Below are 25,421 nucleotides of genomic sequence, written 5' to 3'. Positions count from 1 at the left end.
CAGTCCCCAGAACCCTCATAGCGGAAGGACAGAACCAGCGGCCACAGATTGTCCTCTGATCTCTACAAGTGCACTGTGGTGCACCAAGGCACAGCCTGCACACACTGAAAATCAATTAAAAACCTAACATTAAAAAGCAAACGCTTAAAGGAACAATTAGAATTAGAATTATTAGCCAGGCGGTGGTGGCGCATGCCTTTAATCCTAGCACTTGGGAGACACAGCCAGGCAGATCTCTGTGAGTGTGAGGCCAGCCTGGGCTACAGAGCAAGCTTCAGGACAGGTGCAAAGCTGCACAGAGAAACCCTGTCTTGAAAAACCAAAAAAAAAATTATTAAATATATAAAATAAAACTTAAATCTGGACTCAGCATTCCTTACTTTCTTCTAGCTATCCACGGCTACTGTAGTGCATACAACATGGGCATTGGGTTGTCAGAAGTGAGACCTGTGGTTCTTATATCCCAGGAGCTGAAGGATTTGACCACAGCATCTGTCCATTGAGAGAGGAACCACAGAACTTTTATAGACAATCCATTTCCCTTTTCCTGGGTATACAACTGGGCTATACTTCTGTTGAGGTTAGGTGTCATCATGTGACTGAATTGTAGCCAGTGAAAATATATATTGCTTCATAACAAAATATCCCCAGATTCAGCAGTTTAAAACAAGAATCAGTATTCTCTCTTGAAGTGCTGAGCCTGGGATTCAGGGGTGGCTCACCTGGGTGCCTCTGGCTCAGGGGTTTTCAGGAAGTTGTAGTCCGTGTCTTGGTCAGAGCTGTGGTGTCTGGAGATTTGACTGGGATTGGAGGGTCAGCATTCCAGGTCACTCACGTGACCGTCAGACCCACAGCAGTGGGGCATTGATAACCCCGAACTGAAAACCTCTGAAACTGTGAGCTTGATGAACTTTCCTCTTACACTGTTTCTTTCTGGGATTTTGTTCACAGCAATGAAAGATCTGACTTGCACAATATGTATGTACACGTGTGTGTGTGTGTGTGTGTGTGTGTGTGTGTGTGTGTGTGTGTGTGTGATGCCTACATACATACATTTATGCACACAGAGAACACAGGTGTCTTAGTTACTTTTCTCATTGCTATAACAAAATACCTGTCCGAAGCAACTTAAAGAAGGAAGGATTTATTCTGGCCCCCAGTATCATGATGGGGAGGGGCTGGTGCCAGGAGCGTGAGGCTGACGGTCACATTGCATCCGCAGTGAGGAAGGTTCGAGAGATGAACGCTGGTGTTGGGCTCCATTTCCCCTTGTTGAGTCTGGATGCCAATCCAAGGGATGATGCCTCCCACATGCAGGGTGGGTTTTCCCCTCGGTTAAACCTTTCCAGCAACTCCCCAGAGACAGGCCCAGAAGTATTTCCATGGTGATTATAAATCGAGTCAAGTGGACGATGAGGATGAGCCTTCACAGTAGGTGTGCACAGATGTGCATTGGCCTATGTAGACACACACACTTTCTCTTAAATCAGTCCTGGAGTTCCTCTTATGCTCATCAACATGCGGCTGTTGAATGAAGGGAGGTTGGTGCATTCCCTGATTCATTGTGAGGTTAATTCGAACAGGCTTGGAATCAGCACGAGTCAGCTTACTGAAGTGAGCCGCACTAACCCCTGGTTAAGCATTAAGAATGCTGATGAATACCATGATTCTGTAACTATGAGTCACAAGGGGCTTCAGGGGGGTGGTGGGCTGTGTTAACTTTACACCAGAATCACTTAATGTTCTCTTTGCTCAGCATTGATTATTGGTTATCATGAGGTTAGTGATTTGCATCTGGTTTTGGTGAGCTTTTGGAAGACCCTGCTGCCAGAGCTGGTAACACAGTAGGAACCACAGCTAGATGAACAGCAGGCACAAGGCTTCCTGGCATTAGCTCCATGTTTGGCTTTCTAGTTCCAAGTGGTCTTGTGACATGTCTGAGATCTGAGAGGAATGCTATTTACTGACTTGCTCCCGGCTACCTTTCTTACCCAGCCCAAGCCCCCAAGCCTACGGATTGTACCGCCCACCAGGGGCCAAGCCCTCCTCTATCAACTAGTGATTTACAAAATACCTCCCAAACTCGGCCACAGAACAATCGGATCCCACCAATTCTTCTGTTGAGTTTCCCTCTTCCCAGGTGACTCTAGGTTTGTGTCAAGTTGACAGCTGAAGCTGACTACACCATTTTTCCATCAATAGACAGTGGATTTGTAGGAATTATTGATTCAGACCCTGTGGTCTTCCTCAGCAATCAACCGGACTATAGACCACAATTATATACAGAGGATGTAGACAGCCTTGATTTTTAAGAAAGCATTCCATCTGGGAATACAGCCTAGGTGGAGGTGTACAATGTAAGTTAAATTTAAAAAAAACATCAAGTTGCAAATTAATGTGCACAGAATGACTTTATCTTTTTTAAAAAAATACTTGAGATATATATGTATGTATGTATGTATGTGTGTATGCATGTATGTTTAGATATAATTGTAGAGAATCAGAGGAAAAAAATAAGGAAGTGTGCATACCAAATCATAAACAGCCACAACCTCAGCAGAGGATATGAGGAATGGGGGATTGGAATGATCTGGAATGCTTACTGCTACAGTTTGAATGTTTGTGTTACCTCTCAAGTTCATGTTAAACCTGAAACCCCATGAAGTACTGTTAAGAGGTGAAACCTTTGGGGGTGATTATTACGAGAGCTTTTCCTTTGAGAATGTAGGAGATGCTCTGAGAAAAGGAGCTGATGGGGGGCGGAGCTCACTCTTTCTTTTGGGGTTCTGTCTCTTCATGTGAGTACACAGCATTCCTCCCCTCTAGAGGGTGCAAGAACAAGATGCCATCTTAGAAGGAGGATCCAGGTCCTGGCCAGACATTAAGCTTGCCTGTGCTTTCATTTGGGGCTCCCAGCCTGATCTTTGGGAAGCATTTTGTCAGTTGAGGCATCTTCCTCTCTGGTGACTCCAGGTTGTGTCAGGTTGACATAAAACTAGCCAGCACACTCAGTGTGTATCCTTCCCAGACTGACTTCTTCCACAGAGCGATACAGTCCTAGGGTTCCTCCATCGATCTTCATGGGTTGATACCTTGCTTGCTCTTGCTCTCTCTCTCTCTCTCTCTCTCTCTCTCTCTCTCTCTCTCTCTCTCTCTCTCTCTCTCTCTCTCTCTCTCTCCCCCTCTCTGTTTGTGTGTGTGTGTGTTGAGTCTCGGTATGCAGAGGCCAGAGGAAGATATCTGATATCTTCTAGCGTTCTCCACCTTACTCCTTTCAGACAGGGCCTCTCATTGAACTGGAAGCTCACCATTTTGGCAAGGCTGCCTGGCCAGTGAGTTCCCAGAATCCACCTGTCTCTACTCCCAAACCCTGGGTCTACGGGCACTGCTTTTTACATGGGTGCTGAGGATCAGGTCTTCATACATGCACTGTTACCTACAGAACCACCTCCCAGTCCTCACCTGGAGCAGTTCTGAACAGACTGCTAAGAGCATTTGCATGGACATGAGCTTAACCCACTTGGTCAAGTTATGCATAGTTGCTGCATTATATGGTCAGAGTGTATGTGGCTTTTAAGAACCCACCAAGCCGTCTTCCCAAGCGTTTGGATGGTTTTGTATTCCCGCCAGTAGTCAATGAGCGTCCCTGTTCCTCCCCTTCTTCTCCAGGATTGAGTGTTAACCTGTAACTCGGATTTGAATCACTCCAATAAGTGTATAGTAGTACGTCAGTGTGATTTACAATCCCTTCTGACTAATGTGTGCTTGTCATCTGTATATTTTCTTTAGTGAGGTGCCTATTAGCCATTTTGCCCTAAAATGCAATTGTTTGCCACTCCCTCCTCCTCCTCCTCCTCCTCCTCTTCCTCCTCTTCCTTCATTTTGGATTTATGAGACAGGATTCCTGTGTAGACCAGGCTAGCCTTGAACTCACGGGAATCCACCTGGCTCTGCTGCCTGAGTGAGTGCTGGGTTTAAAGGCGTGCACCACCATGCCCAACATTCTCTTTCTTCTTGTTGAGTTTGAGCAATTCTTGGGATATCTGGGCCACGAGTCCTTTATCAAGATCTGTCTTTTTGCAGATATTTCTTGTAACTGTGTTTTTTGTTTTGTTTCCATTCTCTTAACTATGGTCATTTGGAATACTTTTGCATTTTTCAAGTAAATGTTTACATAAAGCCAAAGGTGAGCAGAGCAGTGTGGCTTCGTTCAGTCATCTCTGCCTGGGTACACTACTAATGTAACTCTCCCAGAGAAGGGGAACTGGCTGGAAAACGAATCCATGCCTAAGGGTTTTAAACTCGTGAACGGTTTTCACATTTATACAAATGATTTAATAAATCCCAGTCACTGTTGAATCTATCAGTCTATGATGGAAACCAATCTCTTTTTGCAAGTCCCAACTTCCTGAGTGTGGGAGGGATGGCAGCAGAGACCCCACGTGGGTCACCTGCTCCTTGGTGGAGGAGTCAGGTGGGGATGGAGTTAGCTGTAATGGCTGCCTAGGCTTCCACCTGCCTCACACCAAGCAGACCATGACCTACTGGCCCTTCCCTAAGAACCTGATGTTTCCTTGTGCTTTTTTCCCAGACCCCAGCAACCGTGACCTTGGACTTTTCCCTCCCCTCAGTCCCCCTCTCTTCTTAACAGCGTGGGGATGTCTCTAGAGCAGTGGTCCTCAACCTACCTAATGCTGTGACCCTTTAATATAGTGCCTTATGTTGTGGTGACCCCCAACCATAAAATTATTTTTGTTGCTACTTCATAACTGTAATTTTGCTAGTGTTATGAATTGTAATATAAATATCTGATGCACCATCGCAAGGGGTCTAGACCCACAGGTTGAGAACCATTGCTCTAGATTCTGGCTAGAGGATGTGGTAGGAATACAAAAGACTCAGTTCATGGACCTGACCCCATCCAAGAGAAGATTCAGCTGCTCTGCCCCATGCCTTCACAGAAGGACCTTTGAACAGGGCATGTGGCTTGGTTGTAATGTCTTGCATGCAAGAAGACCGGGGTTCAATCCCCAGCACCTTGCATTTATCAGAGCATTCTGGAGGCCAGCCTTGGGGTATGGGATACCCTGCTCCTGCCAACACACACACACACACACACACACACACACACACACAGAGAGAGAGAGAGAGAGAGAGAGAGAGAGAGAGAGAGAGAGAGAGAGAGAGAGGGAGAGGAAGTGTTTTTCAGCAACTCTGAATAACATGGAGAAATCAGCTACTCAGATCTCGAAGCCTGGAGGAGTTGTCTTGCGGTCGGCATTATCCAAAGCTGAGTTAACAGAAGGGTGGCCTGAGCCTTTATTTCAAGAAGAAAAAAAACAGAGAATGAGAGCAGTCCTGCCCTTCCCTCTGGGGCTATAAATACTGCAGAGCAGGGCTGGAAGGACTTGGGGCCTCGGGAGGGTGAATCTGCTGAGGCCTGCAGCCAGCCTGTCAAGTCGTCTCTCTCTTCTGAAGGGTTGCTGAGTTTCTGTGACTGGTCACCTGAGACAGGGACAGCTTCTGGTCACCTAGACGAAGCAACTCTGGGGTAGCTGAGGAACGGCGCCTGTGCTGTAGAGATGGGGCAGCGGGACCAGGGCTGCTGTAAGAATATTGAAATATTGTTGGCACACAAAACATTGACAAAATCCCTGAACTACTGCACACGTTCAGTCGCAGGAGGGTTTTGTTTTTCATAGGAAAGACTGTGGTGTGCAGTCACCTCACACCACAGCCTAGCCCTTACCACACAGGCCTGCCCGCTGCCCAAGAAACCGTGGCCTCCCGGAAGATGAGGATTTTATTGGGTCCATACTTGCTCTCCAGCCTAGAAGATGCTTGTGCTAGCTTCTCAGAGCAGAGGGAATCAACTTAAAAGGTGGAGTGCTTTGTTTGGACCTGTTTCAGAGGGCTTAGTCTGAGGCCTCTGTCTCCTTTATTTCTAGGCTGTTGTGAGGCAGAGCAACAAGATGAACAGAGGTGTTCTTCTCGTGGTGGCTGGGAAGCAGGAGAGACAGAAAGGGCACAGGGACGAAGTTTATCTTCCAGGGCATGTCCCCACTCACCTACTTCCTCCAGCTAAGCCCCGCCTCTCTATCTCTACAGCAGTCTACCAGAAGATAACCCCACTGATGGAGCTATCATCCTCATGACCCGATCACTTCATGAAGCCCCACCTCTAAACCCCACTGCTTTGGGAACCAGGCCTTTAAGGGGGTACAAGGCGCACCCAAAGCATCCCAGAGCTCAGCTAACACGGGCTGAACTGAACCTAGCCGTTAGTTGTGGGATACTGAGTAAGTCTCTCAGCCAAGCCTCGGTTTCTCCGGTCACAGGATGAGTCTCGGTAATTACGACCAATCTCACCAGCAGGTGTTTTAAAGTGCTCAGTAAAGGTTTCCATCTTTGGTTCATCCTATTGCGTCAGGGAGTCACGTGGCTTGCTGTAATTGCGCACGTGTGTGTGTGTGTGTGTGTGTGTGTGTGTGTGTGTGTGTGTGTACGTGTGTTTTGCTGGGGATCAAGGCCAGGGCTTGTAAGTGCTAGGTAAGAGTTCTAACATTAACTCACATAGTCCTAGGGGATACGACGCCCTCTTGTGGCCTCCACAGGCACTGCACCTATGTAGTACCCAGACATACATGCAGGCAAAACATCCATGCACATAAAATAAAAGTAAAAAGGGATTTTTTTTAATTAAAACTTTAACAGAGATAGCAAGGCACAGAAGGTCTGAATCCAGGTCACCATGTGCAGAACTGTTTCTAAGATGACTGTACCGTTACCTGGCTTGGGATCTGATCATGGCGAGATGGGGCTAGCTTCAAAGAGCAAATAAGAGTCTCATGGGATCACATCCTCTCATACCCCAGCATGAGGGAGGGGCTGCTTTTTCCTCCCCAGCCTCCAAGCCAAAGGAGGGGGAGGAGACATTTCAAAAAAATTCTTGGGTTGAGTGGAGTCCATATACCCTGAGTGTCTCTGGGCAAGGGACTGCAAAGGACTTCCTAGTACCAGGAGCAGGTTAGTGTGGACTACCTTGGGCTCTGTTTAGTGGTGCCATGGCACACCTGGCCTCCTTTGGTTCTACTGTGTCTTCAGTTACATAGTGTAGCTGGCTAAGAGCAGCTCCCCCGCAGTCTAGACCAGCTGCAGAGCCTCATAATTGGCAGCTTTCCAAGTCACTGACATGTGTATGGTGATATTTTATTTGTATTAAAATGTTATTTGTATGTTAATAAATAAAGTTGCCCGGGGTCAGAGCTATTAGCAAGCCATAGGAAAGCAGGGCAGTGGTGGTGTACGCTTGTAATCCCAGCACTTGGTAGGCAGAGCTTGGTAAGTCTCTGTGTGTTCCGGGATACAGCCAGTATTGGATACACATGCCTTTAATCTCAATACCAATCATGGAAAACCTGGAGGTCTATACAGACAGGCCGTGACGAGGCAGTCATGTGGTTGGGTTTACAACCAATGAGAAGGCAGAACAGAAACTCTATATAAAGACTTTAACACAGAAAGTAGCTCTGGTTTGGAGAGATAGGACCACCACAGGAGGAAGGGTAAGGTTTTAGCTCTTAGCTCTGACCTCTTGGCTTTCTTCTTTGCATTGGTTCTGTGTTTCTTATTTAATAAGAAGGTTGGTTACATCTACACATGTAGGTTAGTCGGAGCACAGTTCCTAACACATTATGTACATTGTCTCCAAATCCAGAGGTCTGCAAAGGCCCCATGGCCCTTTCTCTGGGCAGGTGCAACGTCCAATAACTTGTGCTTCGTTTTGAAGGAGATTATTCAGGACGCTTCCGACCCATGGACCAGTGGGGATGCCATCAATGTGACAGGTCTACAAACCCACCTAGGGTTTCTTTCCCATTGTCGACCACCTCTGTGGCTTACCAGGCATCTAGTGATTGCCACTTCTTGCTCTGTGGGTCTCATGAGCATAATGACATCCAGTGGAGGCTTCAGGACACTGTGGAATGTCAAGAGACTCAAACTTTCCACGGATCGTACTAGGATGGACACAGAGAGTCAAGTAATCTTTATATTAGATACTGCATGGGCACCTCTGCCTTTCCTGTGTGAAAGTTGACTCTCTTCCCCTGTGGGTGAAACTTGAGAAGAATGTATTTACCCATTAGTGGAACTGCAAACAGTTCTGTATTGCCATCTGTATTACCTGCTTTCTGTCACTGCAACAGAACATCTGGGGTAATCATGCAATTAGGGGGATTAATCTTAGTTCGTTATTTCTGAGGCTTCAGTTCCAACCGCTTACCCCTGTTGCCTTGGGCCTGTGATGGGGCAGAGAGTGTCATGGCACCAAATGTGTGGTAGAGGAAGTCACTCACCTCCTGGCAGCCAGGAAACCCAAAGAGAGAGAGGAACGACCTGGGGTCCCAATATTCTCTTCCAGGGCACCCCACTAGTGACCTAACTTCCTCCTACACAGGTACACTTCTTTAAAATCCAACCACCTCCTAACAGCGCCACTGGCTGAGGACCAAGTCACTAATGCATGGATCTTTGGAGGGGGCCTTCAACATCCAAGTCACGGTACCAACTAAAGTGAGCTCCTTTTATCCTACCTGCTGATGGAAACTAAGAAGAGTGCATTGCCCGAGTGACCGAGTGACCAAGTGGTATTATCTGTTCTAATGATAACACACCCAGCACACTGGCAGCAATAGTCTAGGTCCACAGTAGTCTACATCACCCTCTGCAATCCACCTTGGACAGGGGTCAAGTGGCTCCAACCTACATCCCACCGACATCCTCCAAGAACTTGCAGCAGGAGCTTTTCCTCTGCTTTGCTCAGAGGGTGAGCTATCCTTTCTGATTTTGGGGGTGAGATGGGGGTGGGAGTGGGGGACAGCTTCAAATGCACCTACTCAGCTTTTCCCATCAAAAGCCACTGAATGTCAAGAACGAACATGAGGATCCTGCAGCCCCCAAGCATCTTCATCCCAAGTGCACACGTTCCGGTTAGGCAGACACCAACAGAAAGGGTGTGACTGTAACGCACCCCTGGAGCCACTGTGGGGCAGACTAGGGCCAGTCACCATCCACCTCCATGACACCATCCACAGACTGCAACGGCTTGCAGGCACCATCTTGGGTAAGTGTCTGTCACTGTGACGAAACACCGTGACCAAAAGCAACTTGGAGAGGAAAGGGTTTATTTTGGCTTATAGTTGGTGCTGTCCATCACGGAGGGGAATCAGGGCAGGGACTCAAACAGGGCAGGAACCTGGAGGCAGTGGCTGATGTAGAGGCCGTGGAGGGGTGCTGCTTACTGGCTTGCTCTCTGTGGCTTGCTCGGCCCACTTAATTATAACACCCAGAACCATGGGTGGCCCTGCCCACAGTGATCTGGGCCCTCCCACATCAATCACTGATCAAGAAAATGTACCATAGGCTTACCCACAGGCCAGTCTAGTGGGGGCATTTTCTCAATTGAAGTTCCCTCTTCCAAAATGACTCTAGCTGTGTCAAGTTGACATAAATCTGGCCAGCACAGGTACCCTGTGTTGTTGTCATCTCACATCCTTTATATTAATGGGCATGGTGGGATTCAACAGTCCTCAAAAGAGCTGAGAAATCCATTTCCGTACTGGAGAGTGTGCTGGGGATGGAGGAATTCCCCCGGCAGAGTCCCTAGTGCCCTTCCATTACTGCCTTCTGGGTCTACGAGCTGACTTCCATCCAGACACGGATGAGGACTTTGACGCCTACAGTAACGATGTCCTTCACATCTCTAGCAGGCCTCTCCCATTCTGCAGTTCCACAATCACTGTCGAGGCCAGGCAGCTCCAGTCTTAGGGCAGCTTTCCCTATGGTCAGCTCTTGCTACGGAGTGGCCAGTGCCAAGCTTCTCCGAGATGCCGATGTCCCTCACCAGAACGTGCCTCTCCCCTGGGAGAAGGCCTCTGGGTCTCTAGGGGACACTGTCAGATGATGATCTTTCCATCTCACACGTCAACTTCTCCCTGGACCTTCTGGGCCCTTTCCTAACTCTCTGAGGAGACCTTGCTAGCATGTCTCCACCTCACTTACAGGTTAGCATCATCTGCAGGCTTTGAGCAGCAACACGGGCAGCGGAGCACGATACATCCCAGAGGTTGATGCTGATGCTTGAGTCAGGGTGAGCGCTCCCACTTTTCCAGACTATGGCTCAATACTGTCGAGATACAGCCATTCCCACGTCTTCTCCTAGATCCAGCAGATACCTGTCAGCCAGGGTCCGGGCTTCCTCCAACAAGTGAGCAATTGCCTTTTCTCTGACCTGTGCTGACACACAGCCTTGCTTGTCTGCCTGGAGGTGAGTGGGCCTGAGGATAAACACCACGTGGCAGGGCCTGCTTCTGCAATCTGTGCAGGGGGCCTGCTCTCCTCTGCTTCTCCACAACATTCGACAGATTCTGGGGGTTCTTAATTCTCACTCACCCAAACGCCCCTATTTCAGGTGTTACGGACTGTTGCCCTAAGTGTTCTCTTTCAGGGCCCCGAATTTGATGTAAAAAATTCATCAAGGAGGCTGGCAAGATGGCTTGGGAGGTGAGGGAGCTTGCTGCCAAGGCTGACTACCTGGATGTGATCTCTGGGACCCACATGATAGAAAGAGAGAACAGGTTCCTGCAGGCTATCCTCTGACCTCCACAAGTATATTGCAGTATGTAGACAGACAGACAGACAGACACACACACACATACATACATAAGTTTGTTTGTTTGTTTGTTTGTTTGTTTTTAAGAAAGGAACTTCATCAATGGCTATTCATTCACAGATAAGTCTGCTGTCTTTACCTTCTGATTCCGGGTCCAGTTCTCAGCACAGTGTGCCCTGGTGCTATAGAGACCAGGGTCCCTTAAACACTACCAAGGTGAATTCTGGTTTTCACAGCACCCATGGAGTTTACAGTCAGCTGACTTCAAACTCGGTTGACAGAAGGTAAGCATTAAGTCCAGCTTTGTAACTGGCCCCCGGAGCGCTCAGGTGCCACAGATGTCCTTTAACCACCTGTATCACATCTCGATGCACATAGAACATCTGAGTGACTGTGCTCCTCACAGGTGTTATCCTCTCCACCGTCCGCTTCAGACAGCACCTGGCCTTGCCTGGCTCCTGTAAAGCAGTCTTATGCTCGGATGCTTAGTGTGTGTGGGGGGGGAAGGGAGGGGGAGCCGGTGCTCAGGTGCTTAGTTGGGGCGGGGGGTTGGAGGGAGCGGGAAGGACACAAGGACACAGTAGGACCAGGAGAGAGAAAGAGACAACCAGCACATGTGTCCCCAAATTCCAAATCCCTTCTACAGGCCACCTCTCCGCAGCTCCCCACCTCACCGCAGCCCCACCCTCCTCCCCGGCTCTCTAACCCTGTAAGACCTCAGGGACTGTGGGAGAGGCCTCAGAACCACGCACTGGAGGATGAAAGGGAAAGAAAGGCATTCTCCACACTCTCCTCCCTGCTAGCAACTACAGAAGAAGGCTCTAGCGGCATCGGCGGACGCCCTGAATTTCCAGGCCGTATGCGTATAGCGCAGATGAATTCCAGGAGAGGAAGTGGGACTTTCGGGGCCGCACCTGTGGGGAGGCACCGTCTGGTTGTGCCTGTGTGGAGGTCTGCTCAGAGTAGGTGATGAGAAGAAAAAGCTGAGTCAGAGGACCCAAAGGAGCACAACAGGTGTCCACCCAGCGTGCACCGTCCTTTAGAGGGTGAAGGTGTGTGTGTCCTTTTGCTGTCCTAGCAAGAAGTCAGCCTCTCAAAAGAGTTAATATTTATATTTATTCTTTGAGAGTCTCATACATTCACATAATGTATTTTGACCACATGCAGCCCCCTACCCCTCCCTCTAACTTCTCCTGGATCCACTTCCCACCCACTCCCAACCCCAAGTCCTTCATAAAAAATCATCCGTTGAGTTCAGTTTGTGCGCTGTCTGTCCATGGGTGTGGGGCATCCACTGGGACCTGGTCAACCTACCACGTGTCACACTTCTAAATAAAAATGACCTTCTTCCTTCGAAGCAACTGTCACAGCCCCTCAGCTAGGGCTGAGAGTTAGCTGAGCCCCCACCCCCACCCCCACCCCACCCCCCACCCCACCCCGCTCCATGCAGGGATGGCTTGGCTTTGTGCTGGTCTCATCTTTCAATCTGAAACCGCACATCCAGCTCAATTAACCTCCCCTTTAACCAAACTTGGGCATTCCTAAATGACCAAGGTATGCCAGTATGGTTAAAGACGCTCATTTCAAAATTTCAGAACTTAATACAAATGAATAAGAGGAGACTCTCACGATTTTGTATTTAATATGCATGTGTTTCTGCATTTCTGTGGATAGATGTAGGTGCCTAGGTGGTCTGTATTTATCTCTGTGTTGGGTCATGCCCATGTTTCTATTGTTTCATAGATCTGTGTGCCGGGCACTGGGGGTGGGTGGGTGGGTGGAGGTCCACCACACATCTTGTGGTGCTCACAGGAAATGTAGCCTATTTTTCCAGGTAGCAGGAAGGGTCAGAGTTAAGGATCTCCAAGTCTTCATTTCCGGGGTCTTAGGCCGCCGAGAAAGGACCACATTCTAATCCTTGGAAGCTGTTGTCATAAACCAGGGGGAACTAAGGTTGCACCTGAAGGTAAGGTGGGGTGCTTTTTGTTTGGCTGTTTTTTCGTTTTGGTTGGTTTTGCTTTTGATTTTTCAAGATAGAGTTTCTCTGTGTAGCCCTGGCTGTCTTGGAACTCACTCTGTAGACCAGGCTGGCCTTGAACTCACAAGGATCCACCTTTCTCCGCCTCCTGAGTGCTGGGATTGAAATAAAAGCATGCACCACTGTTAGGATTCTGCCACTCCTCCAGCTGTATGATTCTGCACATGTGCAGTCCAGTAGCTAAGCAAGGGGCCTTACGTCTTACATCACCAGTCCGCTGCATTTGCACACAGTGTGCTCACGCAATCAGCACACGTGTGACAAACCTCTGTAAGCCCACCTGTGCACGTGCAGGGGAATCCTTAAAAAGCCAGTCACAGACTCCTCCTCTCTTCTCCCTGCTCTCTCCTCCCCCACTCTCTCCCTCCTGCACGTGTGTCTCCCCCAGGCCTGGCCATGCTTTCTTCTGATCCCCTCCCCCCCCAATAAAGCTCTGATACTGGGTGTTGTCGTGTCTCATGACCTTTTCGCCCGGTAACAGCGCCGCTTATATTTTTAAAACAACACGCACCACTTCCCTGCTGAAGGTAAGACTGTTAATCAGCCTTAAAATTGAAGAGATTGTCCTAGATTATGTGGGTGGGAACAGTGCTATCACAAGGGTCCTTAAAAGACAGTAGAAGGGGCCCAGGGAGATGGCTCAGTTTGTGAACCGATGGCTGTGCACGCCTGAGGACCTGAGTTCAATCCTTAGCATCCCCACAAAAAAGACAGGCGCATCCACACATGCCTGTAAAACCAGCACTGGGAGGTGGAGACAGGAGGTTTGCAGGCCAGCCGCTCTAGCGGAATTGGTGAGAGTCAGGGTCCGTGAGAGAGATCCAGTCTCAGAGAGTAAGATGGAGAGTGGGTGAGGAAGACATCCCAGGTAGACCTCTGACCTCCTTATGTACACACACATGAACATGTACATACACATGAACGTGTACACACAAGAGTCAATGTTAGGGGAACAGGGCATGAAAGGGCTTGGGTAGCTATTATTGCTGGCTTTGGAGATGGAAGAGGGTGAGAATCGAGGACTGTGATCCTGGAAAAACCAAGAACACAGATTCTCCCTTAGTCTTCAGAAGGGCCGGTCCTGTCAACGCCTTGGCATCAGCCCAGTAAGAAGCATTTTACACTTTTTTGAAACCCAGAGCTGAGCGATAATAAAATACGTGTTGCCCGAAGCCATTTTACCCGCTGTAATGTCACAGCAGCCACGGGAAGCTGTGCACCACTGGGTCCTTGTCTTCCAAAGGTTGCCTCCACTTTCTCCACTGAAGGGGTCCGGTGGAGTCTTTGCACAGGGGGTATGGGTGAGGGGCGGGGCTGCAAAGTCGGCGGGGAAGGAGGAGTCTAGGGAGCAGGAATTAACTTTGAATGCACCGTAGCTGCCGCCCCAGTGCTCAGGCACCAGGAGCTGCTGAGCCAGGGCAGAGTGGCAGGGCGCTCTCCAGGGTAATACCCGCAGAGCGTCCTCCCCAGGGCAAGGCCAACTGGATTCACACTCTGAAGTGCTTCTCTTTTCCTCTAGGCCTGCAACTGAACTTGCACAAAGTCAGAGCCAAGTGTTGCAATCCGTTGTAATTTCAGGGTGGCTTTTATTTCCTGAGTTTGCTACGGAAATAATAGGGGGAGGGAAAAAAAAAAAAAAACCTGAAAAACCCAAGCCTTCTATTTGAATTGGGATTTGCTCTTTTTTATCAGGAAACTTGAACCAGACAAAGGAGGAAAGGAATATAAACTGTGCCTTTGAGCTCACACGCCACCTCCGACCTGGAGTTACTGGAGTTACTCTACATTTGATGACCAGGCTTAAAAGTAACACATACATGAACATGTACATACACATGAACATGTATACACAAGAGTCAATGTTAGGGGAATAGGGCATGAAAGGGTAGCTATTATTGCTGACTGTACAACAGTCACACGTACAGTTGAAACCCAGTGTCCTACTTACCCTTATGGAGTCTTGGGTCCTAGGCATCTATCACGTCACGTGTCAAGACATGGTCAGACGCAAACTCTGCAGCCTGCCTTTAGAGACTACAAGATAACTCAAATCACGTTGTGTTTGGATAAATACCAGCTAGCCTAACAGAGGGCAGGATAATGCTCGTTTGCCTGTATTCCTTCTTTGAGCCTGATAACACCCCCCTAGAAAGACTAGGATCCTACTGTCCCACTTTACAGATTTAAAAAAAAAGAATACAAAGCTCTGATTTGTGGGTGGGCATTAGAGCTGGGGACTCCATGTGTGCTGTGAACACATGAGGTTCTGTGCCGTCGCTTCCGTCCCCTGCCGTGATCCTCTGGCAGCTGAGGTCTCATCAGATCGTCTTCTTTCCCAGAGAGGCGCAGAGGCAGCTGTTAGCCACCAGAGTGGCCTAGAATAGCATTTCAGCACTGCTACCTAACAGGTCTGTAACCTTGGGCAAGGTCCCTCCTCTCTCTGCCTTGTCCTTCTAGCGGAGACTGTAGCACGGACCTCTCAGAAAGGCTATGTGAACCAGATGTATCACAACGCAGTGTGTGTGTGTGTGTGTGTGTGTGTGTGTGTGTGTGTGTGTGTGTGTGACACACAGGAAAACACCTGAGAGCTGGTTCTGATGGTGAAGCCAGTGCGTGTAACCACGGAGGAGAAAGCTACCATGGCAGGAACAGTAGTTTAGGCGACTGGTCTGGGGAGGCAGCCATCCGCGTAGCCTAAAAAGGGCTGCATCTATGCAAGGCCAGGTCTTGGTATCCCAGCAGGAAACTAAAGAAGCCACAGCCTGGGGTGGACAGAGGACCTGCAGGGGCATCTACAGGCCTCTTGAAGGCTCTTACAAATTCTCACTCTCCTCTTTCTCCTGGTTGAAAAGTTTTAAAGGAACACAGGGGGGCAGTTTACTACTGCGCGCTACCATAGCAGACAGTGAGCTGGCCAGGCTCTGTCTCCAGGTTGGGGCTCTGGGTAGACAGACCACACCAGGCAAGTTGGAGGGAGGGAACACAGGGGAAGGAGAGAGGGACCAGCTGTTTATTATTATTATTGTGCCACTCAAGGCCACTGGCACAAAGATTCAACATCAAGAAGTCACCCGGCCCCAGAAGCAACCCATTCCCAGAAAGAAGCATTATGGAGTCTGCTCCCATCCCACTTCTCTGTAGCTGAGTGAGCTCTAAGCTTGGGAAGCCTCCAGGTAGAAGGGAGCTAATGACAACCACCTTGCCTGCCTCACAGAACCCTGCTAACAGAAACAGATAACACATCTAACTGTGCTTTGCAAACTACTAAGTAAATGGTCGTTGCTGTGTGAACAGCACTGAGCTGCTCCAGCTTTTCAGGACAGGAAATTTGACTGTGGAGATGAGAGAGATATGTGTCCCTTAGGTCAGGTACACCTTTGCTGGGAGAGCTGGTTCACTACACCATCGTGGGCCAACCTAGAACTCCCTGGAGTCCACAGCTTTCTCCCAAATTCTGTCTATAATGGTGGCCTCTAAACTTCCTATTCCCTGGGGTGCAGCATTCATCCATAAGGACAGTCAGAGGCAGGTGGTGATGGGAAAAGCCAGGTGTCCCCGTTTCTCACTAGCTGAGTGACCTTGGGGTAAGTCACGTGTTCTCTCCGAGCCTTAGTTAAGCTATCTGTGTGAGAAGAGGCTCTGCTCTGCGCTGTTGTAGGAAGTACATGGGACTTCACATTAATCAGGCCGTTATGACTTCAACAAATGGTGGCTTCATTTCTGTCACCCTGGGTCCCCCAAATCCCCATCCATGAACGGGGCCAACGGCTGTGCCTTGACAAGAGCTGCCAGACAGATGAGGGGAGATGGGTTTGAAGCAAGCAAACAAGTACAAGATGAACCCATTGCGGTCTCCATGGGGCAAGACCAAGGTTTGTTTATTCCCCAGCAAAGGTCCAGTTCGTTGCAGTGTCTGGCACACTCAAGGGTGCACTCAAAAAAACATCTGTGGAAGCTGGAAAGAGATGGTTCGGCAGTGAAGAGCACATACTGCTATTTCAGAGGACCCAAGTTCGATCCCCAGCAACCACATCAGGTGACTCACAAGAGCCTGTAACTCCACTCTGCACATAGCTACACAAACACACACACACACACACACACACACACACACACTCACACTTAAAAATAATAAAAATAAATATTAAAAAAACCTTTGGCCTAAATAAATGAAGCAAGTACTCTCAAAGTGGTATGTACAGAGTTCTTTAACATCTCTAGGCCTTGGCCTCCTCATCTGTGAAATGGACATATTCAGGCTTACCTGGGAGGGCAGCTATGGAAACTACTCCAAATACCTTCTGCCCTGGGCATGCCCTCTCCCTGGGCAGACACCACTTGAGGCAGCTGGGTAATTAAGAGCAATGTTTACTGAGCGATACAGGGCTGAGTACTAGGAAGGGTTTACAAGGATGGAAATGCACCCCACCCGCCGGGCCACCACCCCCACAACACCCAGAGCCTACAGTACTTAGGAATCAGAATGGCTGTAACTGGTGGGTGGATGTCCGTAACAACAGACCATAGCATATATGTACTGTGTCACATTGAGTGATTATAGAAATCCATATATATATTGCTCGTATAAAATCTTCTTTTTTGTAAAAAATATTAAAAAAAAAAAAAAGTATAAAAAACCATGTGCAGTTGGAAGCCCCGCCAGCAGCCAGTCTGTAAACATTCATCGACTGAGTGTGTGCTTTGGAAGGGCGCCCGCGCCTCAGTGCCGCAGCAAACTCCAGCAGGGCCACCAGGCTGCGCCACCTGGGCAGGGCCATCACAGCCCACACAGTGCACCCCTTTCCATCGGTCTTGGGCGGGACTGGGGAAGATGGATTGGAGTCCACGCTGAGTTCCCTCCTCGGCCACACTGTGTTCGTGACGCATGGCTTTTCTTGGCTGCTCGGGAGTCCCTTGGGTGGGAGTCTTGGCAGAGAGGCCAGAGGAGTGCCTGAGGAGGCTACCCGGTTGGGCATCTCTCTGGCTGAGGTGGCCATCAAGCTGAGCCTTGGAGTGGGACAGCCCTTACCTGCGGGTCAACTTTGGTCTCATCGCTTGGTCCCTCTGGTTTCTTCAGTCCACTCTTGCTCTTGCGTGTCTGGGCTGAGTTTCAGAAAAGGGCCAGCTGGAGGCCAGTTATACTAAAAGCCTCATCGTAAGAGTTTGTCCTGCGCCCGGGAGGGGGCCTCCATCACCACGCTCCTCTTCTCCTTTTGCTCCGCCCCCCTCCCCTCTTCCTCTGACGCCTCCTCCAGGCCTTCAGTCACTTCTTGTCCAGCTGCTCCAGCAGCGGGTTGCCTTCGGACTCGGGAGTCCTGACACTGTCTGTGCGCACGATGCAGGTGGGGCGGTGGCGGTTGAGCATCAGGATAAGCTGCTGCCGCTCCAGCTTCAGCTCCTCTATCTGGGTCTTCAGCTCTGCGTTCATGAGCTCCAGCCTCTCTGACTCCTGTGCAGACAAGAGACACACCGTCAGCTGTCACTGCCAGCCTGCTCCTTAGAAGTAGCCAGGCATCCAAAAAAAAAAAAAAAGGAAGGAAGGAAGGAAGGAAGAAGGGAGGGAGAGAGAGAAAGGGAGGGAGGGAGGGAGGGAGGGAAGGAGGAAGGAAGAGAGAGAAAGAAAGGAAGGAAGGAAGAGAGAGAGAGAGAGAGAGAGAGAGAGAGAGAGAGAGAGGGAGGAGGGAGGGAGGGAGGGAGGGAGAGAGAGAGAGGGAGGGAGGGAGAGAGAGGGAGGGAGGAAGGAAGGAAGAGAGAGAAAGAAAGGAAGGAAGGAAGAGAGAGAGAGAGAGAGAGAGAGAGAGAGAGAGGGAGGGAGGGAGGGAGGGAGGGAGGGAGGGAGGGAGGGAGGGAGGAAGGAAGGAAGGAAGGAAGGAAGGAAGGAAGGAAGGAAGGAAGAAAGGAAGGAAGACAGGCACTCTGGCCAGCACCTGTACTGCTGGCATGGTTTTTTCTGCCTTCCAGGTCCCACTGAAGGCTGAGCATCTGGGGTGACTTTCTGCAGGCAGTACCCTGTCACACAGTAATGACCTCTGCCACAGTGGGATGGGTCCAAATGATACGCGGGGAGTAGCCCGATTCATATCCCTCCTCTCTCCCTTCCTTCTACCAACTCCAGCTTCATGGCCTCCTTGCTGTTCACTAAACAACACACCCAAAGGCTCCCCTGCAACAAGATTTGGGGGCCAAAAAAGGGGGGGAGGTAGGCCAAGAATGGAGGCCAGGTGAATCTGGAGCAGGCCCATGAAGCGTAGTCCGTGGTGGCCCACAGGACCAAGTGCTTTGCTACGAGTCAAATGTTTGATGGGATAGTCTTGACGCTGGGATTGATAAACCCAGCGAGGCCGTTCCTCCTAAAACGCGTGCCTCCGGGCCATTGGCTTGTAATTACTTAGACATTTCCTCACTTCTTCCCTCGGTATCCCCCATAATCTAGGAGTTTCGTCCACAGACAATCAACCAGCAACCTGCTGGACCCAAACTGATCTCGATGAGACTTCCTACACACTCCCAGCCCTGAGGAGAGGAAGGGATGCTGAGGGTATGATGGGGTATGGGGCTGTGTGTTCACAGTGGGGACAGGTGACAAGCATGCCTGGTCAAGGCCTGGGGTTCACACAACAGGACCAAGGGACCCAGCAATGGTTCTTCCTGCTTTTCAGTTACAGCCGGTACCTGAAAGCTCTCCTCACGTGTGAACTGAGGTGCCTCGGGCCGGCGAGTTCTTCACTGGGCATGACCTTGTCCCCAGGTGTGGAGAAGTGTTTGGCTCTCACAGCTAAGTCAGCATTGACTGGCAGATGGAGTGTGGAGAATAAAGATGCTGTGACTGTGCCACACAAGGCAACCCTCACAAGGACCCTCCGGTCCAAAACGCCAATGGTGCAGATGCTGAGTGACCTGTGTTAGTCATAGAGGCTGTGTGACAGGTCCTTCTGCCCAGGGCGGGTGCAGTTGGGGCAGCTTCTCTCTCTGAGACTCTGGGGCCTTCCGTGGAGTCCCCACACCTCCCGTGAGGGGCCATCTTCCTCACACTGCCGGATTGTGCCTTGTGCATATCTCTGAGGTAGCCACATGGGCTCCCAAAGAGCTCAGAATGGCCAAGGAAGGCAGGCTTTAGAACCAGACACCCAAAGCAACAGCTTCAAAAAGTAGAAAAGAAATGCTAAGGGGAAGCTACAGAAAAAAGAAAGAAAAAAGTTCTATGGTGGCTTTTAATGGGACAGGCTGAGACAAGACCGGAATGCTGGCCTGGTCCACACTTCTCAGAAACCGGGGAGATGGCTAGTGTTTCCTCCATCCTCCCCACCTCCCCCAGCCCAAGCTGCTAACACAATCTTCAGATTGTCCTCAGCCTTTGTATTGAGAAGCCTCGGGGCCATCTACCCACCTCTGAGGATGTGCCTCAGCCTGCCACGACAGCCAGGAATACTTTGGGGAATCCGGAGCCCTGTGAACTGCTTGTCCCTCCCATGCTCCTGAGGAGGGTCCACTCAGCACACAGCAAGCCCCCCCTCCCCCCTCAACCCAGCCATTCTGAGTGCAGCAGACCAGCAAGCCAGCAAGGAGTGCTAACAGCTCAGTGAGGAGCTGACCTCGGACGGTAGGGCCGTCCCGGGAGGGAAGGAAGTCTGGGTAAGAGCCCTCAGTGAAGAGATGAGGCAGGGGCAAGTTGCCATGCGTGAAGAGATAAGCCGGGACCACTGTGCTCTGCTCTCTAGGACCAGTAGGATACAGAGTGGGGAGAGCTATACAAATACTGTAGGTTTAGAATCCGAGTCTAGAGCAAGTTATCTTATCTGTGTAGAGGTGATGATCCCTGGGATTAGAAGAGTTCCCGTGGGGAGAGCATTGTGCACACTGAAGGGCTAGAGTAGATTAAGGGAGCCTTCCTTTACCCTCTGAGCAGGAAGCGAGTAGGAAAAAGAAAGATGCTTCATGGACGACTCAGCAAGTCTTGAGGACCGCCTGAGTTTGAAAATGGAGGCGGCAGGGCAGAGGGTGACAGTGGCATGGGCACCGGAATGGAACCTGAGAGGGGCGCTGGGCTGGCTGGGGAGTGCTGCCTGGGGTCTGGAAGGAGTTTGGCCTGGGTTCCAGTGTGCTGCGCCTGAAGTTCAGGCTGGACATGGCTAGCTGAACGCAGTGGCGTTAGCTTGCAACTCAAGCACTCAGAAGATGGAGGCAGGAGGTTAGGGGTTTCAAGGCCAGCCTTGGCTACACAGTAAGCTTGAAGCCAGCTTGGTGTGTATGAGGCTGTCTCCCACACCCAAAACAGGAATAAAAAAATGAAATAAAATAAAGCCTAAGGGAAGAATAAAACACAGCCTTCAGTACCACACAGATCTTCCTCCTCCAAACCAGCGGTGGAGCGTCAGCCCCTTCTGTAGACATCTGTGTCACAGCCAGAGAGGGTTTGGGCAACTTGGCCTCACTGCCACCGCGTCACTAACCCCTTCTTTTTCAGTTTTGTTTTTCGAGACAGGGTTTCTCGGTGTAGCCCTGGCGGTCCCGGAACTCGCTCTGTAGACCAGGCTGGCCTCGAACACACAGAGATCCACCTGCCTCGGCCTCCCGAGTGCTGGGACTAAAGGCGTGCGCCACCATGTCCAGCCCTGACTTTATATTTTAAAATGCCCTAGGGGACATAAAACCGAGTTCCATCAACTTTTCCTAAGGGTTGGGAAGCAGCTTGTGTCTGGGCCAAGAGCTGGCTGTCTGTTAGCTACGCTACTGTGAACAGCATTCCCCATTTCTTGGAGTGTGGGCAATCTGAATAGAGAGAACTGGGCAGTGGAGGAGGCCTACCCACTCACCCCTTGGAAACCTGCCAACACAGGGGACCCTTCTCACCCTTCCAGGGCCAATGTGACCACCAGGAGGAGAGCACCTGGAGAGAGCCCAGAGTATCTTGGGAATGTAATATGGTCTCATTGCCTCCAGGGCCCAGAGACTCTTGCGTTGGGTGCAATGGCCCAGCAGAAGCCAGAGTTATAGCAGAGAGACACCTCTGGCTGCAGACAGAGGCTTTGGGGTAGGCCCAAGATCTGTGGGGTGTGAACTGACCCTTCCAAAGGCGTGTGACCACCCAAATTCAGGCCTTGGCTGATCTAGAGAGGCGAACTCTCTGAGGAGTTGTCTCTCTTTGGGTTGCAAGTGAGTGTCCTGAGGTCAGGGTGGGGGTGAGGCTTACAGTCCATAGGCACTACCCACACAGTGGTCTGCCTTCACATCCAGTCTGCTGCTTCCAAGGCCACAGATGGGGGGAGGGTGTCTAGGGAAGAGGGGACTGGGCTGGAGCCCACATAGTATTGCTTCCTAGACCCAAGGTCGCATAGTGTTCTCCATCTAGGCTGCCACATCTCTTACTGGGACAACACAGTACTACTTCAGCTGCCCCAACCCAGTGGACCTGCCCCGCAGCCAGTGGACTCCTCCGACTGGCTGGCGCCTTTCTCCTCCTGAATCCTGTCATGGCTCCCCACGACCACAGACATTATCGTGTAATGGGGACACTCATGAGTGGAAGAAGGTGTCTTAATAACTGGGCCAGGACAAGAGGGATACACCGGTCTACTTCAGACAAGCCAGCATGTAGGATCCCTTTCCAAACGAGGCTCTGGGCCTGCATGCCCCTCTGTTCTTCCATGTGGGCATCTAACCCCCAGCCACACTAATAATGTTCTTTTGCATGCCCTGGACACATCCTTAAACAGCATCATCTGCTTTCATATGTGCTGCTGCTGACGGCCCCCTCTGCCCCACACTCCTCATCTTCGTACCGCCTTCCCGTTTTATCTCACAACTGAAATAGTTTCCTCCGTTCATCCTCAGGAGGGGCCCCCTGTAGTAGCGCAGTACATCCCCACAGCACTCCGGGGCTCCTGAACCAACATTCCTCACCAGCTACTGCTCCCCATTTGCCCCCTGCTGTCCACTGAGAATGGGGTCCACTGACCCACAGTGCAGCGGGCCCCTGGTTATCACCTGCTAGACAGAAAGATGGATGAGTCCCCGCCCTCCATCTGCCAGCAGTGTGGCCTTGGGCAAGCAACTTGATCTCTCCAAACTACAGACCAGTTTCTAAAATGGGAATAAACTGATGTTACCTTATTGAAACGCTGTCACCACGTGACATGCCCAGCACACGGTAAGGGTTTGACAAGTTCACCTGGCACCAACTATAGAGGCATACAGCAGGTGTTTAGCAAGTACTAGTAGAATGAAGAGCCTTTCATCCGGTACTGGCTCTCTAGTGTACTGGTGTGTCATTGAGAGCCTCTGGGGTGGGCGCATCTTGCCTGCTAACTGCTGACAAGCTCCAGGAAGCTGGAGTCGCATGGGCAGCTTCTCCTAAGAAGCCTGCCTGCACCTCCCGGCTCTGTCCATCAGGTACTCGCTGATGGACAGAAAACACGGAACACGCCCCTCAGCTTTAAGGCCTGTGTCTTAGAACCTGCTGAACAATCTCAAGCCTCGTGTTGCACACCCTCGCTTCAAGACCGCCCAGCAGTAGGAGACTGAGTCCTGTTGATAAGCACTGGCCTGCCCAGGGTGCCCACAGCTAGAGAGGTCTACACACGGCTCACACGGCTCACACTTGTGACCCCAGGACAGCGCTCTGCTTCTGGCAGGAGCGAGAAGGAAACCCAAGAAGGACAATGTCCACTCTTGCTCTGTCCCCTAACCGTGTGCCTAGTGCACCACTGGACACTTTCTGCACTGGCTGAATTAATCAGTGAGTTAATGAATGAACCAGCCAAGGAACTGAGAATCATGACGGCAATGGGGACATGAAGACCAGAGGCTTTGAGGCTAGTAGCAGGCCTGGACCTCAGTCCCACCCTTTGGTGGCCGAGAGACCTGGGCGGGTCGCCATCTGCACTGTGTCTACCTCACCTGCAGAAAGTGAACCAAGCAGCTCCCTATCTTCGTGGCTGCTCTGCCAACACAGTGAGATCACACAGGCAGCCCTTAGCACCGTGTCTGGCTCTGCAGAGGTTCACGGCTACTGCTCATCACTGTGGTGTCCCATAGAACAACAATGCCTGACGGTTAGGTTAGTATTATAGCATTGCTGTTACTGTTCAGTAAAACCAGTGCTGGGGTGGGATGCGGCTGACGACTAGGGGACGGACTATTCGGCTTTCTGCTCACTTCCCTTCTGTGCCACCATTTTTTGAGACAAAGGCAGGGACTGAGAGGCAGGACCCAGGGGAAGAAAGAGCACGCACCCTGCTAGGCATATCACAAGTAAAAAGGCAGATGGTAGCAGGAGGCAAAGGGGAGCACATGGAGGTGGACCTCCACATACAGACCAGTCCTCTGGTCCCTGGAGGCAGCAGCAAAGAGTTCAGAGGTCATCTTCAGTGGGGCTAAGCCTGTGGGAGCCCATTCTTGGGTTCCTCGTGGCTTTACCTAGCAGGTCCGCATAGAGGATGATTAGGACCATGGGCCTGAGTGCAGGTGTCTGAGATGGTCTGCACTTGGCTGTGCTGGGGGAGGAGGTCTTTTGCTCTACCCCTTGGCGTCTCTATAAAAACCCTGGGGCAGAGACAGTCGGGGCCCCTTGGAATAGGTTCCAGGCCCTCTCGAGGCTATCCTTTATTTTCTATCTGTTTATCTCCGCAAGATTCTCCGCAATAAATCCTTCTATCTAATATTTCCTGCTGCTCGCACTCAAGAAAACTCTGGGGAACTGTGGGGGTGGTGGGTAAACGCCCCACATAAGCCCTAGCCAGTGGGGATGCAGGTTGGATGCAATTACAATAAATGGAGTTTTTCCTGGTAGCCAGCCCAGGAGCTTCACTGCCCACAGACACAACATTGCCACTCAATATCCTACTTTGTTAACATGTATCCTAGAATACTGTGGTAGCCACGAGGGGCCAAAACAGATAGTGCAAGGTCAATCGTACCCAGGATCTAAGCTCAGCGGAGAAAACCATGGATCCTTCTACCTTCTGTGAGTTGGCATGCCCCGATGATGCCCCCAGCTGCGGAGCACATCAGCCCCTTGCAAAGGACAAGGTGCCTCCCCACCACAGCTGCCCCGCTCACCCTCTGCAGAAACTCCGTCCGTTCCTTCTTCTTGTTCCGGCATCTGGCGGCGGCAACTTTGTTCTTCTCTCTGCGCCTTTTCCTCCTCTCTTCTTCCTCGTCTAGCTGCAAGGGCACAGAGCCACGGATTAGACACCACGGACGGCCCTGGGCACAGCTCCCCACCTGACACGCGGACAGACACGGGGACAGATCCCCCTTACGCACCCGCATCTCAGCAAACACCTCCGGCTGCTGAGATGGATCGGTCTCCTGGTCATAGGAGGCTACTCCTCAGAGCAGGTGGGTATCCTGGGGAGGAGCCAGCGTCCTCTAAGGGCAGGGCTACCTGGCTCAGCCAGAGTTTCTGGGGCTGGGAGCCTGGCCAGTCCACTCATCAGAGGCAGGTAGCTCCCCACAAGGGAGTGGGGCAACCTGTTCTGCCTAGCTCAAGCCCTCTGGGTGTGATTTTTTTTTCCAGGCCAGCAGCTCCCAGGCACTTCCTTTAAAAACACCTTGGGCAGAAACCAGGTTCCCATTCTGCACCCACACCCTTCCCAGACTATCTTCACCCCACCTCTTCTGTTGGGACTTCAAACCCTCCCCTACCCATTCCTACCAATGTGGCTCCTTTCCTTGGCCCCCCAAACTTCTGGTCTATTTCCTCAGGCTGTC

General features: G+C 50.8%; 1 protein-coding gene across 1 annotated transcript in view; it reads right to left on the bottom strand.

The window, feature by feature from the left end:
• Positions 1–17,062: 17,062 nt before the first annotated feature.
• The window catches only part of Jdp2 (Jun dimerization protein 2), a 31,843-nt gene continuing 23,484 nt past the window's right edge, over positions 17,063–25,421 (bottom strand). Inside the window, exons 2-3 of the mRNA XM_059279465.1 lie at positions 24,768–24,872; positions 17,063–18,159 (exon numbers count right to left, since the gene is read on the bottom strand). Coding sequence (XP_059135448.1) covers positions 17,974–18,159; positions 24,768–24,872 — 291 coding nt within the window. The 3' untranslated portion in view covers positions 17,063–17,973. The remainder of the gene's footprint in view (positions 18,160–24,767; positions 24,873–25,421) is intronic.

This window comes from Peromyscus eremicus, chromosome 14 (assembly GCF_949786415.1).
Source record: "Peromyscus eremicus chromosome 14, PerEre_H2_v1, whole genome shotgun sequence".
Taxonomy (NCBI): domain Eukaryota; kingdom Metazoa; phylum Chordata; class Mammalia; order Rodentia; family Cricetidae; genus Peromyscus; species Peromyscus eremicus.
Note: the sequence above shows the minus strand (reverse complement) of the source record. Positions and strands in the feature narration are given on the sequence as shown.